This window comes from Egretta garzetta, unplaced genomic scaffold, assembly GCF_000687185.1.
Source record: "Egretta garzetta isolate BGI_Z169 unplaced genomic scaffold, ASM68718v1 scaffold596, whole genome shotgun sequence".
NCBI classification, from domain to species: domain Eukaryota; kingdom Metazoa; phylum Chordata; class Aves; order Pelecaniformes; family Ardeidae; genus Egretta; species Egretta garzetta.
Genome location: NW_009260129.1, coordinates 588,400 through 604,280, shown reverse-complemented (window position 1 = coordinate 604,280; position 15,881 = coordinate 588,400). Strand labels below are relative to the sequence as shown.

At 37.8% G+C, this 15,881-nt stretch overlaps 1 protein-coding gene across 3 annotated transcripts in view; it reads right to left on the bottom strand.

The window, feature by feature from the left end:
• Window positions 1–15,881, bottom strand: part of SMARCA2 (SWI/SNF related, matrix associated, actin dependent regulator of chromatin, subfamily a, member 2) — a 120,245-nt gene that overhangs the window by 87,123 nt on the left and 17,241 nt on the right. For all 3 annotated transcript variants that reach the window (XM_035896948.1, XM_009641498.2, XM_035896949.1), the window contains exons 4-6: window positions 5,679–6,008; window positions 4,684–4,785; window positions 2,125–2,374 (exon numbers count right to left, since the gene is read on the bottom strand). In XM_035896948.1, coding sequence (XP_035752841.1) covers window positions 2,125–2,374; window positions 4,684–4,785; window positions 5,679–6,008 — 682 coding nt within the window. The remainder of the gene's footprint in view (window positions 1–2,124; window positions 2,375–4,683; window positions 4,786–5,678; window positions 6,009–15,881) is intronic.

Genomic DNA, 15,881 nt, shown 5'->3' with positions numbered 1-15,881 from the left:
ACGAAAACATCCCTGTGTTATCAACACTGTTTGCAGCACAAATCCAGAACACAGCCCCACACCAGCTACTACGAAGAAAATTAACTCTAGTGCAGCCAAAACTAGCACAATCACTGAGTAAACCTAATCCGTAATTTTCAAGAATTCCTAACTTAATCAGATTCAAAGCTCATGCTTTTCACAATAAGGCAATATACTAATATTTTACCTTTTGGGTCTATCTGTATGTTTGAAATAAAAATCCCTAAAATACTATATGATAATTCTGTCTTTTCATGACAATGAGTCATTCAAACAGTTTTCTAAGCATTTCAAAGTTCAATGCCCCTTTATTAAAAAAGTTAACTACTGAGAGATCTCAAATACAACTGTTTCATAGCTTTGCTAACTTCACTGGTTTCAGGATACAAATGTTTACATTGGTTTTTTTCTGCTCCCTTTTTATGAAGAAAGTGTGAATACATGTTTCTGTACTAAACTTGCCTACACTGGAGTTAAGTCTAGCACCACCCAAAGCACAAAAGCTGTTAAACTGTTTTCAAAGCTTTTGTTTTAAATAATGAAAAGAATTCCAGAAGTTCTAAGCATTCTGGTATGCACAACCAAATTCCAGCAGTGTTACACATTAAGAAAGCTTGGATAATTATATATGTGCTACCATAAAAATTAAAAAATAAAAGCTTCTGCTACGGAATCCCTATCAAACTTCCACCTCACTCTGCCAAGAAGATCAGGGTATTTAGAACCTAATGGATATGCTGTATCTGCAACTGGTTCTCCCCATTAGTAAATGCAACATCACTATTTTCTGTCACTCCTCACTTTTCTCCACTTAGGCATACTAAGACATAATAGTTTGGCACAAATAGTGCAATGGAGCAGGTCTGTAAAGACAGGAGTAACAATTTGAGGCTAACTGATGCAGAAAAGGTTACATTATACTGGCCACATGATTCTTGGCTCAGGTTAGTGCTACCATTCTTCACCTGGAGCAACTGTGAAACAGTATATGGTGTGTTCTACAAGCTTTCTGAAAAAGATGTTAGAAAATGGTGATTGCTCACACTGAAACAGCTATGGCCATTCAGTCCTAAGGTAAAAATGGCAAGACTGATAGTATGACCACATCAGCATGCCAACAAATTACTTAAGCATTATCTTATGTAAAAAGTAAGCTTTTCTGGGATCAAGGCCTGGATTTTGGACATGGCACCACATCCTGAAACTCTTTATCATGTTTTACCTTCATAAAGCAAAAGTCATTGAACCAGTCTTCAGTGAGATCACCACCCCTTTTGGCGACCTTCCCCTGCAAACTCATTGTTATAGTAATTGGAAGATGCATCATCAGTCCAAAACAAGCAAATACGCAAAGCACATTTTCTTTCCTCTGATAATGATCAGGAACGTATTTTAGGTGCAGGCCAAGATCCTTCTGCTCAGCAGGTTCTCAAGGTCAATTGTTTAATAGCCTTGTTGATAGGAAGAGGGAAGAAGTCTCTTTCTAACTCCATAAGAAATGTAAACCTCTATACTTTGTAATGAATATAATTAACCATCTAATTAGGGCACTCAGGAGGCAACTTTTAAAGATCATGTTTCCTGGTAACCTTTTTTTTTAATCTTGCCTGTGACCTCCTCAATATTCTCTCTACTTTTTGGTAGTCCAGCCAACCCCATCATCACTAATAAAATTTGGGTTTGCTGTGACCACTAACATCAGCCTTTTGACCTCCACTGTTCTCTTGTAACTTCCCTTTTGTTTATAATTCTGAAAACTCTCTGCACTGAATTGGTTTTTCTGTAGACTACATGGATTTTTACTGCCTAACTTTCAGTGTTTGCAGCATCCAAGCGATACAGTACCCCAGCAGACTCCTTGAGCCTATTTTAAACTTACCTGGTTTGCAATTACACTGTCAGTACGGTTTACTAGTTCATAACTTGGGGTAGAATTAAATCATTGCTTGGTTTGACGTTTCCGTACTTCTCTTTGACATGGTCTCTCTCTGGAAACTCAGTTTATACTACTGTCACTATAGTAGCTGATTGCAAGGAGTTTAAGTTGAGAAAGTGAAAAACAACAGTTTGCATATGCATTTGAATCTTGCTATTCACTTTTACCTATATTCACGTTCTTGAAGTATTTCAACAGGATCCAATCCTTGTGGCTTCTGGATAGGGCTGATGCGATTCTGCTTTTGCTGCAGCTGAACAACGGGTGAAGGCTGTCCAGGTGGAGGCTGTGGTACAGAAGGTCCAGGCATGGCGGCAGCAGGCTGGGCAGCAGGGGGGGCAGGAGAAGGCCTCCCACTAGGGGGTGGCGCAGGAAGCTTTTGCTGCGTGTTGGAGACGCTCATATCTGGGGCTTGGCCTGAATTGTAGAATGTACTTAGTCATAACATGAATAATATGGAACACAGGAAGAAAAACAAGACAGTTTCTGAAGACAGAACATAAAGCTAAGGTAAACATTCAAAATTACCAGAAGAAGTATACTGAGATAGACCACACTCCATATTTAAAAAAAACATACTAAAATGCAAGTATACTGTACATTGCAGGAAATGGTCCAAGGAAAAACATAACACTTGGAACTTTATGATGAATGCCATTCCTTTTCCCAGTCCCACTAACTTTTAATTATAGTGTTGGAAGAAGTAAAACAGCTGTAGGACTGATTTCGTGCAAGTGTAGGACCTAATTCTGCCTCTTTTTCACTATCCTTGCATCACTTAGAAGGCGGCATCTATAATCACAATCCGACAACAAGCACAAGCAGGTCTGCTTTTAGAGCTCTATCAGAACTAGATAGCCATATTAAAATTTCTACAGCTGTACCTAGAAGTATCTGTCATATATAGCTAGCCTTTTCATTACGATCTATTAATTGTACTTAAGTATTTCAAATACCAGTTATTTCACTACTATTTTATCTTACAGCATTCTAATTGTCTTGAAAATTAACACCTCAGTTAACATTAAAATAGTACCTGCCATTTATAGACACTAAGGGTCATAGATTTCAGTATGCCATTATGACAAGTCACCCATGCAATCAGATGTTCAAAAATTGTCACTGACAACAGACATTGTAGCAATAAAGATGTCAATTAATTGCCTGAGGAGTCATAGTAATTTAATGCTAAGAAAAAACAACTACAAAATACACCTGCAATCTTGTAATCAACCTTAATTCAAACCCAACATCCTAAAATCTAGATGAAAAGATTCATTCAGAGATCACCATTTGTCATTCACACATCTGCATCAAACTCCAGAAAAGGAACTTGAGCACAAGCTGTAGATTCTGTATTTAGCAACACTGCATTTCAGCTTATAAAAAATAAGGAAAGCAAGCAAGCCCACCAAAAGCCTCTGCATAGTCTAAGTTTTCAGGGTATCATGCAAATTGAACCGTGAAACAAACACTACCACAAACAACTGCCTAATGAATGAAAAATAAATTTAAAGAAGTAAGCACAATCTTTAAAAATACATCAAATAAAACCTCCAAACAGACACAGCAAGGACAGGCAAATTTTTTCTTAAAAAAACCCCCAAACCAGCAATGACAAAAGAAAAACAGCAAGCAGCTTATAGTTAAACAGGACAGTCACATTATTATGACATACTGGATTATGCATATAAAGCTATCCATCTAGCAATTCTGCACACCTGCTAGCATTTTTTAGTAGCAGCATTTGAGATAGAAGGCACTGTGCCTGGTAAACTCATACATACAACCTCTTAAGAAACACTTTTCCCCCTCTTTATTATCCTACTCAAATTGTAAGTGTTTGCTGGGAGCATTCCAAGAAAAGCAATTCTACATCTGATTGCATACTAGTATTTCATTTTCTTTTTATGTTGCCCTAAGTAGTTGACTAATGACAGAGAATTTTTATGACATCCACTACCACAGAGTCATCACTGTCCCCAGATTTACTCACAAGCAACAAAATAGCATAACATTTCTACTGTATGACAAGCCCATGCTATTCGCAAGCCTACAATATTGTATTTATTTTTAAATCTCTCTTAAAAAGCCCCCAAAACTTCAAACAATATATAATGCTAGGGGATTTCTAATTCTTTTAAATATAAACCTTCTTCCACTTTATTTTCAAACAATAAAATAAGCCTGTAAAGCCAAATCTGAATGATTTATTGAAAAGCTGATTATCACACAGGGGGAAAAAAGTTACACTGTTCATTAGGTCTCAAAGACTACACTGAACTTTCAAAGCAATCCAATTAGAAAAAAAAAATAAAAAAGCAGCCTAATTCTACCACAGTTTGAAAACTTTTGTTTATGGTAGCCAAGACTAGTTGAAAGACAAGCTTGCTGCAATTAAGGATGCTCAGAACATTACTTATTAAGTAGATTTTATGGGTGTTCCTCAGGCAGCTTACATATTTCATTTGGATTGTAAAAAGATGCTTCACGTTCAGGCTGCCTAACAATTGCAGTAATTTCACGTGGTCAAGTCATTCATGGATGAATAAATGGCTGGACTCTCCTTGATTCACGTCCTAGGCACAGTAAAGGTTATACTATTTCTCTGCATGCCTTCTTATCTTCCCTTTTTTTTCCACCTGCATCTTTTCCCCAAAATCTACCCACACTGCTTAACCATAACTCTATACATGACATAAAATTTGCATTATATTCTGCTGTACCTTCAGTCCAAGTTTTAGGGGTAATGGCAGCTGTATGTCCAGGCATCCCTGGAGTAGGCCCTGGTCCAGCTGCACCACCGCTCATTGCGTGTAACCCAATACCTGCAATTTGACAGAGGAAAGAAACTTACTAAGGTATAAAGTATTCCCTAAGGTATAAAGCATTTCCAAGTATTCAGAAATCATTCTGCTTTCTAGCGTGCTAGTCTATTCAGGCAAGTAATATTTTTCTTCATTAAATATGGATTTAAAGCAGATTTTATTGTGAAAAAAGATATGTAATGAAGCATATTAAAATCACATCTCCTAAAAAAAACCTTACTCAGTAGCAAAGCCATATCACTGAAATGAAGCGACCAGTGAAATTATTAAAATAACTACTAAAATGAAAATGTTATCCTTTTAACCCTCAATTTCTAATACAAACTCAGTAATGGAACTGTTCGGAAGCTAACAGGTGCAGGGCGTTTAATGTAACACAGTTTTCTTAGGACCAAAATGTGCTTGCTTACTGTGCTGTAACATCTATTATCATTAGGAGAAAAAAAAAAGAACATTTTCTTTTCCTTATGTTTTTCACTTGACCACACACTATACATGGTTTGTTTTACTTTTAACAACCTAAATTACCAGTCAACTTGCTCCAGATTTTTTTATCTAGTTTTCTGCATAGCCACAGGACTGAAAATGCACTCTAAGAAAAACAGCAAAATTGTGATCAGTAAGTACGATTAACATTCAAAAAATGCCAAGCATAATCAGGACGGACACAGTACTGTGCAGCAAGATCACATTTATTTCAGTTTTGACAATATCCTATTTATAACAGGTATGTTTTATGCACTTGCTCAAGCTTAAAACCAAAGACTGCTGTTCACTTAGATGCCAGAATACAGTCCCAAATTATAGCTCTGCACAGCATCCATTTCTTAATTTTCCACAGGTAGAACTTCAAGAATCACCTGTGCGATGAGACAAAGCCTAGATTCACTTACCAGACTGTCTGTTGAAGGCACTGGGAGGCTGCTGCTGTTGAATGCCAGGCAGGGTCCTCTTGCCCTGAACAGCAAGCTGGAGGTTTTCTGGTAAAGGCTGACCTCTAGCTAACATTTTGTATGCTAGAATCTGAGCCCGCAGCTGATGCAGCTGTACAGGGCTGAAGGGGGAAGGACCTCTGTTAGGTTGATTCATAACTTGTGGGTCTCCTGGTATAATGGCTCCTGGCTGGCTGGGAGTCATCTGGGGTGGAGTTGGACCTCCTCCAGACATTGGACTGGACACATGCTCTGGTGCTCCCAGTGGAGACGGGTGTGGAGACATATAACCTAGAACAGGTAAGAGGATCACAAACTTACCTCTCTGGTTAGTCAAATCTAAATTCCATCAAATTTCTTTAACAGTATATAGATTATAAAAATGTCTCTCTCAAGTAAGGATAGCTGTATTTTCTGCAAGAACAAAAGTGCAGTCTGAAGTTCCCTGGGATATCAAGGTAGCCTTAGGAACTATGATTACATAGTCCAATAATTCCTAAAAGTATCATTTGGATTAAGACAAACTAAAACATGAAATACAATACAGAAGCAACAGGATGTGGTACTGTTTCACTAGAATGTTGGACAAGTATTTAATTGTGGAACACATGCAGTGAAGTCTGCCTATTTTACAGCTTAATTTTGTTAAGTTTATCCTGATGCACACACATCAAGGAATACCCATGCACTGGTACAGGCCCTCTTTGCCAAAACTCGCCAACATACAGAAATAGAAACAGATGGCATTCAATTTCTATACAATTGCTCTTTATTTTATAGGGATTAAGGGTTTGAGCCAGACAAAGAATGTTCAATACCTTTTACCATCTGGGTGCTCAAGAACTTGGAACGTCAACTGGAAGCATGAGAATTGCTTTCTGAAGAAGCTGCTGAAGACTGTGTTACTCTATACCAGGAGAGCAAGCACAGTTCTGAAGCAAACAGTGCTTGTATCTTACTATAGCACTTGCAAATGCAGTGGTTTTAAGTTTGCATTTTAATTACACTTAATATGTATTTCCTTGAGCTTCGCAGTGCATCCATGAAAAGAGATGGCATAGATTTTTGGTGAGATTTCCAAGAATATGCAGTATGCCAGAGAAAAAAATATGAAGAGCAACCCTTCAGGTAATGCACAACAGACAGCTACATTTTAAATATGTCCATGGAATGAAAAAAAGGTAACAATATTCACACACTTCACTCTGGGATTGTGGAGCACAAATAATGCTCTTATCAAGTTGAAAAGCCTACAAAAACCTAAAAGAAAAATCAAGAAATCTTCTGCCTCACTTCCACATTCTTTAGCAAGCCACAGATCACTGAACTCCAAAGTTCGTGCCACAGTTCATGGTTCTGTGACACCACATCTACTCTTCCTCCACTCTTCCAGACACTTTGAAGTGAAAACTACATTAATTTCATCTATACATAGTCCACATCACAGAAGCAAGTATTTTTGCCCGCTCTTTAGCTTCACTGATCTTACTGGCCCTTCAGTAAGGGCAGCATAGACAAAACCCAGAAGTAGTCTCAACTTTTCTGAGATGACAAAAGCTGTAAGTCACTGTAACTTATACAAGTGGATAGATGAGAGTGATAAAGAACTGAAAATCCCTCAGTGCCGAGGTCTGGGGATGAAAATATTCTACAACAAAATAAAGGTTGTGAATGTCTGAGAGAAAGGACAGAGAAGAGAGGATTTCAGTTCTTCTAAAAAAGGAAAACGAGGTAGAAGTACAGGAGGGAAAAAATGGGTTTGGAATGGGAAAAGACCAGATTAGATGACACCAAAACAGACTCAGTTAAATCTTGTAACTGGAGAAGATGATGTCAGGAAAGAAAGAACACTCTACTGAGCATAAGAAAAATTAGGCAGTTCAAGAGAAAAATTGAGAAGTGATGTAGGAGTTCAAGGAAAAGGGAGAAAAAGACCCTAAAAAGTTAAAATTGTTTATACCCATAGGTGGTGATAAAAGGTATGATAAATAAATGTAAGTTTACTCCACTGATGCATCTGCTTTCACTACCTTACTTTTGACTTTTTTTTTTTTAAAGAAAAGCGAGGAAGCTACAAATCCCTCTTGCCAAGCACACTGCTTTAAAAGAACAACCATTACGCCACAACAAAACCGAAAAATATACAACTGCAAATTGTCTTATCCTATAAAATGACGTTTATTGCAATGTTTATCCATTACTATTACATTTCTAAATCTCAGAATTTACTTTAAATAGCATCTACTTCGAATTACATTGTTTTCAAAGCTGCCTTTCAAAGAAAGGTTTCTCTCCCCCCCTCAAGTTATAGTGTCCAAGTTACATATTCCTTAATCATTGACAGATTTCAGACCCAGGATCTTGAAATCCATCTGGACTATAAAAATCTAAAACCATGGTGTAAGATATCAAGCACTTGTTTTCAGTCCTGACAGTTCCAGCTGCAAGTCTGTGCCTATGTTTTGCAGAGTGGAGTTTTTAGAAGCAGGCATTTTTTCAGCTTTCTAGATACTTACACCTTCCCCCTCCCTCAAAGTCCTGTGCATTAGGATTCTTGGCAATAGGAATCTAGGCTTGATGAGAAAGAATGAAAACAAAATTCCAATAAAGTAACTCAGGAAAAAACAAAAGCCTTCCAAACTTCTTGAAAAAGCCCTAAAATGTGGCATTTAGAGAACCTAAATTTTGTCTTGCTACATGGAAATTTTCCTTTTTACTTTTGAAAACTTCCAGCAGATTTAGCAGTGTGGCAATACACACAGTCACAAGCCTGTCCTGATAAAGTCTCTATACCACTTGCTTTTTTCCTATCTTATCGCACATACTCTAATACAAGTGAGCATGCATACATGGGCTCTAAATATGGACACATGAAGACTCACGAAGATCGAGTTTTACCAGCATATGTCATGAAAGAAAAAAATTAAAGACACAGTCCATAGGAATGTTTAATATACAGGTAAAGACAGACACCTTTTTGAACTTTGCCAACATGCTTTCATCTGCTCTGAAGCACTTCAAATGCATTTTTTTGTGGCACACATGAATTTCCACAGTAAGTATTCAGCAGGTTTTTAAATACCTAGCTCATCAATCGTTACTTGCTGAACTGCCAAGTACCCCTTCCTCTAGATTTCCACAGAAAATGTTGTTTTCTATTCTGCATAAACCATTCTGTTTAATTTAACTTTCAGAATCTAAGATGGGAAAAGCAATGAATGATAAGGTTGCAGAACACTCACCACAGAAGAGTTCTATGTGCTAGCAAAGGACAACAGATAATCTTTAGTTCTGAAAAATATACAGAGTAGAAGACACTCAACACCAGGAAAGGGAGGCTAAAGAGCCAAACCCATCATTTAAAGCTGTGGTAACTCCAAAGCTTTATCGGGTTTCCCCAGTTCTTAGCCAAGTGAGTTACAAAAATCTCCAATTATGGTGATTTTTAATCACTCTCATGGTGAGTTTTCTTTCCCTTAAATCCCATCACAATTTCACTTACATAACCTGTGACGATTATTTTTGTGCTTTTGCTATACACCTCTGAGGAGAGTCTGGTTCTGTCTTCTCCATAATCCTTCAACGAGTGATAGAAGAGGCTACATCAGCAATCTTCATCAAGTTTTCAGCAATTAAAAAGCACTGCTTTCTTAACTGTAGGCATAATTAGCAACATTCCTTTCATCCCACTTCAGTAACAACTTGTTCAATAAAAATACATCACAACATGTCATAAACAACGTATATTCTTTACAGTATTGTCACTGGAAAAAAACCTAGTTCTAACACTTCACCAAACAAAGTATTTTTGGAGGACAGACTGTGTAAGAAGCTTCTGCTCTAATTGCTTTTAATTTCACTTCAGTTAACAGAAGTAAAGCACAACTTCCTCATCTGTTTTAAAGCTGAGGAACCAGCGAGCTAGAAATTGAGAGATCTTTTTTCTCCACTTTTAATGCTACAATTAAATAGAGGAGAACACATATGAATTCTAAACCCTGGTAATGAATATTAGATAGAAAGATGTTGTAGGAATGAAGTGTATGCCCACAATACACAGCAGGAAAGCATAGTATCTTGGAGAACAGTGGGAAATAGTTCATGTTGGATCAAGGCTACAAACTTTCTTAAGGTAAGCAAAATACAACATTTCCCTGTCGGTAATGTGGCCAGGGTTAACACCATTTCTTGTGAAACTCTCAACAAAGAGAAAGGCCACATGTGTGCAAGTCATCTAAAACTAGGACTGCAGAAATTAACTGTTGAGAGGTCTTATGCTAGCAGGCAGATGGATAAGGTGACAGATCTTTTCTCATCTTTAAAAGGCTGAAAAAAATCAGAAAAGGAAGAGTGGCTAATTTAAGAACAGTAGGGACAATGAACATTGTTTGTGAAGTAGCAGTAACTTAGTGAATTCTGTTAAGTTAAACTTAATTGGTGTACCCTTATAAGAAGTTCAACAAATACTGCATGATAATTAAAAATATACACAGATCAAGTCCCAGAACCTTAAACCACTGCAGCACTGGGTGCTATCAATATGTTTCCACTTACAAATAGCAGAGACACCTGAAATGTTCAAATTGGTCTGTATTTCACTGCTGTATCACAGTAACTGTATGTAATTTGTTCCAAACTCCAGAAAAACATAGAAATTGTTTCACTCCATTTATATATATATTTTTATGAATTCATTCTAATAAAAATACTGTATTCTATATAAATATTTGGCTTGACTTTGCAATTTCTCCCCATTCCTCTTACAAAGTCAAATCTAAACATAATTTTCATCTTCTGGATAACTCTGTTCAGCAATTTAACAATTTACAGTAAATTTCATACTTCTAATATCAATACTGGGCTTTTCAGCACAGTTCATTCACAGGCACTAAAGGCAGTTTCTAACAATTCGATTTCAGTTAAGTGTAAGATTACTATTTAAACAGCTAAATATGAAGTTGGAGCAATGGATTTTCCTTTCATTTAACCTATCAGTATTAAAAGAAAGGTACTAAGACTAAACAGGGACAACATTGTGCATAAGTTCAAGAAAAGAAAATTAGTCACCAAAAAGAGGCAGGATTTTTACCCTTTCTCCAATTTGGCAGCAAGAGTGGAAAGGAGTAACCACTGTGGAGAAAGATACCAATTCAGAGTATTTTTCACCATATATTAATGTCAGACTTCTGAAAAACATCCTATTGCAGCATGACTGCAATAACAATGTGACAATCTGTGACAGATTCTTTCTCCATGACCAGCATCCCACTGAACACTGAGAAAAAAAAAATCCAGAGTCTAAATAATAAAGTTGCATACCTTATTTTAGTAATTGTTAGCTAAACAAATGCAAAAATCTCAGAGCAGTAACTGCCATTGTAACAGCAAATAGGCATTTACGAGCAAAATGGCAAAGTTCTTGCAGATTTAGCTAACAAACGTTTCTCTTTTGCCCATCAAAGTCAGTCAGCTCACCTCAAAAAGGGTCAGCTAATTACTTCTTAATACAGACTGTACAAATCATTACCTCCAAAATTCTGTATTCACTTGCTCATTGTAAATTCAGTGGTCTTTATTTCAAGATTATTCATTCACAACTGCATGTTTGATTTATGAAATTTTATCTACACCTGCATGTGCAGTTTGCCCATTTATTTCTAATTTATCACCAACACCTGTAAGCACGTATTTTGTAGGAATTCCTGCTTTTGTACTTACAGACACTCTTTTGCAAGACCACCTTCTTTAAAAAAAATACTAAAAAGATTGCTATGGGAACATTTAACTTTTACATGAAATCTCATTTTGTGATCAGTTCCAACTGTAAACTGCATACTGAACAACTACTGTCTGTGCATTTATCACAACTGTTCTACTCAGAGCTCTAAGAACAGCAGCATTTTATGAAGACTATCCACTTTCCCATGCTCAAAGAATTAAAACCACTGTTTCCTCCTCTACCTTACCAGTTGTTCTCAGAATCTTGGAGCCTATTTACAAGTTCACAGGTTTCTGGCAATAAGGGACCATTACAGCTACAACAGTCTACCTAACTTGTCTAAAACAGACCAAAGGCTCTTACCCTCTAAACGATCACCTCCCTTTGGGCTATGGAACAGATGAGAAAGACATCCAATGTTGACTTAAGTTTCATGTGACACAAAACCTAGAACAAATACTTGGGTAATCCTTGTCCAAAAGGTTAATTATCTCCATTAAGTAAGATGCAGATACTTAATACAGTCTGAATTCACCTACTTTAACTTTGCAGGTACCAAAATTCACTGGGGTTTTTTGGTTTTGTTTTGTTTTGGTTTTTTTTTTGTTTGTTTGTTTGTTTTTAAGATAAAGGATCCATCTATTACAGGCCTTTCTACCAACTAGGAATAAGCAGACTGGTCAAGTAATCTCTTAATTCTCTCTCGGAGAGAATTAAAAAAATGAAGTTTAACATTCTACAGGCAAGAAACCAAGTCTTCCAAGTTTCGAATCATTCCTTTATTTGTCTTCAAAGTAAGGCACAATCTCACAGAAGCACAGAATCCTTAAGGCTGGAAGGGACTTCTCAAAATCATCTAGCCTAACCCCCTCCTCAGACAGGGTCAGCTACAGCAGGCTGCCCAGCAATACGTCCAGTCAGGTTTTGACTGTCTTCATGGATGGCAACTAGAAAACCTCTCTGAGTAACTTACTATACTGTTCAGCCACATTTCCAGCAAAAGCATTCTTTCTTATGTTCCAGTGGAATTTCATGGTTTACATTTTGTGCCAATTGTCTCCTCTTCTGTCACTGATAATCACTGCAGAGACTGGCTCCCGGTTCATCACTCTATCCCATCAGGTATTTCCGAGCCTTCTCTTTTTCAGGCTATGCAGTTTCAGCTCACTCAGCCTCTCCTCATACGAAAGATGCGTCAAACATGGAATGCTACCTTAAACATTTCTCAACATCTTTCTGAACTGTAGATAGTAGCCTTCAGCTAATTCATTGGAAAAGGTGATACAACTCAATTAATATGCCCCTGCTTCTGTATGCAGGTAGTACATTCCATCTTATGGCTGCAAACACTGTACACAACAATACACACTTAAGTCTGCCAGAATAACCAAAACTCTTTTCAGCCTTTCTGCTTTGTATGATACAGTCTCATACTACCTATACAATAAACTACTTTGCTCCTAGACATACAATACTGTTGGATGTGCTAAAATCCATGCTAGAGAAATAAGCGCATTCTATTGAGAATCCTGACCAGCCTTTGTAATCAACTTGTGCATTATTTACTGCTAAACCTCTGTGCTATCTGCAAATTCTATCAGTGCTGATTTTACACTTTTTTCCAGATCACTGACAAATACATTGAACAGCAATGAACCAAGATAGAGTCCTACAAGAGTAACTACAAAAATCCAGAATTGGATAATCATCTTCTATTTAGAGTTTGTTTTATATTCCGTTATTTAACAAGTTTAATGTATTTAATATAGGTTATATGGATTTTACTTAGTGCCCTCTTTCTCCTAGATCAGAATTTCATACAGTAACAAGCCACATTTTTATAACCCTATCAGTCAGGCAAAGTTGTGTCTATCATTACTACTACAGGCTTTAACGATGCACAGAGAAACACCATACGTGGGCCAGGATCCATTTTCCCGACAATTGTACAAATACTGTACTGCACTCAGTACCATACCACACCTGTCTACACTTTAGTAAATCAATTTAGCTTATGATCTCCACAAAAAGAATAGTAACTTTGTTTGACAAGGCTGACTTTATGCCTGGGGAGGGACCTGGACAAGCTTGAGGAGTGGGCCCATGTGAATCTTATGAGGCTCAACAGGGCCAAATGCAAGGTCCTGCACCTGGGTTGGGGCAACAACCAGTATCAATACAGGCTGGGGGATGAAGGGATTGAGAGCAGCCCTGCCAAGAGGGACTTGGGGGTACTGATAGACGAAAAGCTGGACATGAGCCAGCAATGTGCTCTCACAGCCCAGAAGGCCACCCGTACCCTGGGCCACATCAAAAGCAGCGTGGCCAGCAGGTCGAGGGAGGCGATTCTGCCCCTCTGCACCACGAGACCCCACCTGGAGCACTGCGTCCAGCTCTGGAGCCCTCAGCACAAGAAGGACATGGACCCATTGGAGCGGGTCCAGAGGAGGGCCACAAAAATGATCCAAGGGCTGGAGCACCTCTCCTGTGAGGACAGGATGAGAGAGTTGGGGTTGTTCAGCCTGGAAAAGAAAAGGCTGCAAGGAGACCTTATTGAGACCTTTTAATACTTAAAGAGGCCTTGTAAGAAAGATGGGGACAAACCTTTTGGTAGGGGCTGGTTTGATAGGATAAGGGGTGATGGTTTTAAACAAAAAGAGGGTAGATTTACACTAGACATAACAAAGACATTTTTTACCATGAGGGAGGTGAAACACTGGCACAGGTTGCCCAGAGAGGTGGTAGATGCTGCATCGCTGGAAACATTCAAGGTCAGGCTGGACAGGGCTCTGAGCAACCTGATCAAATTGAATATGTCCCTGTTCCTCACAGGAAGGTTGCACTAGATGATCTTTAAAGGTCCCTTCCAACCCAAACCATACTTTGATTCTGTGATTCCATGATTTTTCCATAAAACTGCTCTCAATGGCCTGAATAATAGACAAGGTCATATGGAATTAAAAGACAGACAACGTTCTGTAATTTTATGTAGAACCAGTGCTAGACTAAGTGACATTTAACAGGTAAGTAGCCATTTTGTTTATACTTTCAAACTAATGGCAGAAGTTTAGGGTCATACATTCCCTGGGGTTTTCAACTTCTTCAGCAACTTTCCATCAACTGTCCAAAACCAGTAACATTAATTAATGCATATATTAGTAACATTAATTATATCAGTAACATTATTTTTATTTATTATATCAGTAAAATCAATGCATATATTTATTAATGTCCAAAAATAGTAACGTTAGTTAGTGCATATATTTATCTAATTAATCTACAAACAATAAGCCATGAAAAAATAGACCTAGAACTAATGAGGTACAAATTCTATTTGACATGCATATTGTTAAAAATTGTACACAACTGCAATGTAAGCTCAGCCACCAGACAACCAAGAATCCACAAGGAAGTGAACCTTATAGTAAGTCCTGGTTTCTAACAATGTACCAAACGCAACTGCAGATTTTGTCAGGATTAGATTTACCATGCATCTTTCCATGGATTCTCACAGAACTCATGCTGTCCTCCCCCCATGAGCATGAGCACGGGTAAGCTCACCCTCTTTTACCATATTGCCTATTTCCACAAAACCAGTAGAAACACAACTGTCTTACAGAACTCTAATCCCACGGTAAATCATACTGAAAGTATCCAATAGGTTGAAAGGCTAATAAGAAACCTGTTTTTCTATCCTGGATATGTATACCAATGAGGAGAAAGTACAAGGTTAGCAGATGGGACTGTGCCCAACACGTATCAGAATAGTCATCACCAAGTTTTGTGAAAAGATAATTGTGCAAGAAGAAAAAAAGGAGACACAGAGGCAAAGAAAGCTAAAACACTCCTCAAAAATGTTAAGTATTTAAAATATTAGAACAGGGGTGGGGGTTAACCATTTCTTTAAAAAGTCTGCTTACATTAGAACTCCAGTATTCTCTGTTTACCTTGCAACAGTTGCCAACATACACCAAAAGAGAGCTGGGATTTGTAGTCTTTAGCCTGCCACAGCTGCTACTAACACAATCATATTTTTGCAGAGTAACACAACCTGGAAGTCTGATCTCGGCCAGCACCGGAAGGAAGAGAACAACTCAGAGCTACTTGTATTTGAAGCATTTGCAACTTATGCTCTTGTATTTTGAGCACATTAAGTTTGAATTGCACCCATCTTCATCTTCAGACTAAATGCTCTTTTCATTTTAAGGAGCAAGTTCATTCCAAGCAAAAGAGTGTCTCTGCAAAGTCAGGTAAGATTTTGCTCTCAGATGATCATGCTTGCATCCCATAGAAATCAATGGAAAAGTTTTAACTGATGGAGAATTTGTCCCTGCAAAGTCAGTTCTATTTTAGTTAGCTGATATTGAAAGGTCTGATGGAAAAACGGTATTTTCTAATGTTCAAGGTCCCAGACAGAGACTCAGGTGACAAATTACAGACTAGGG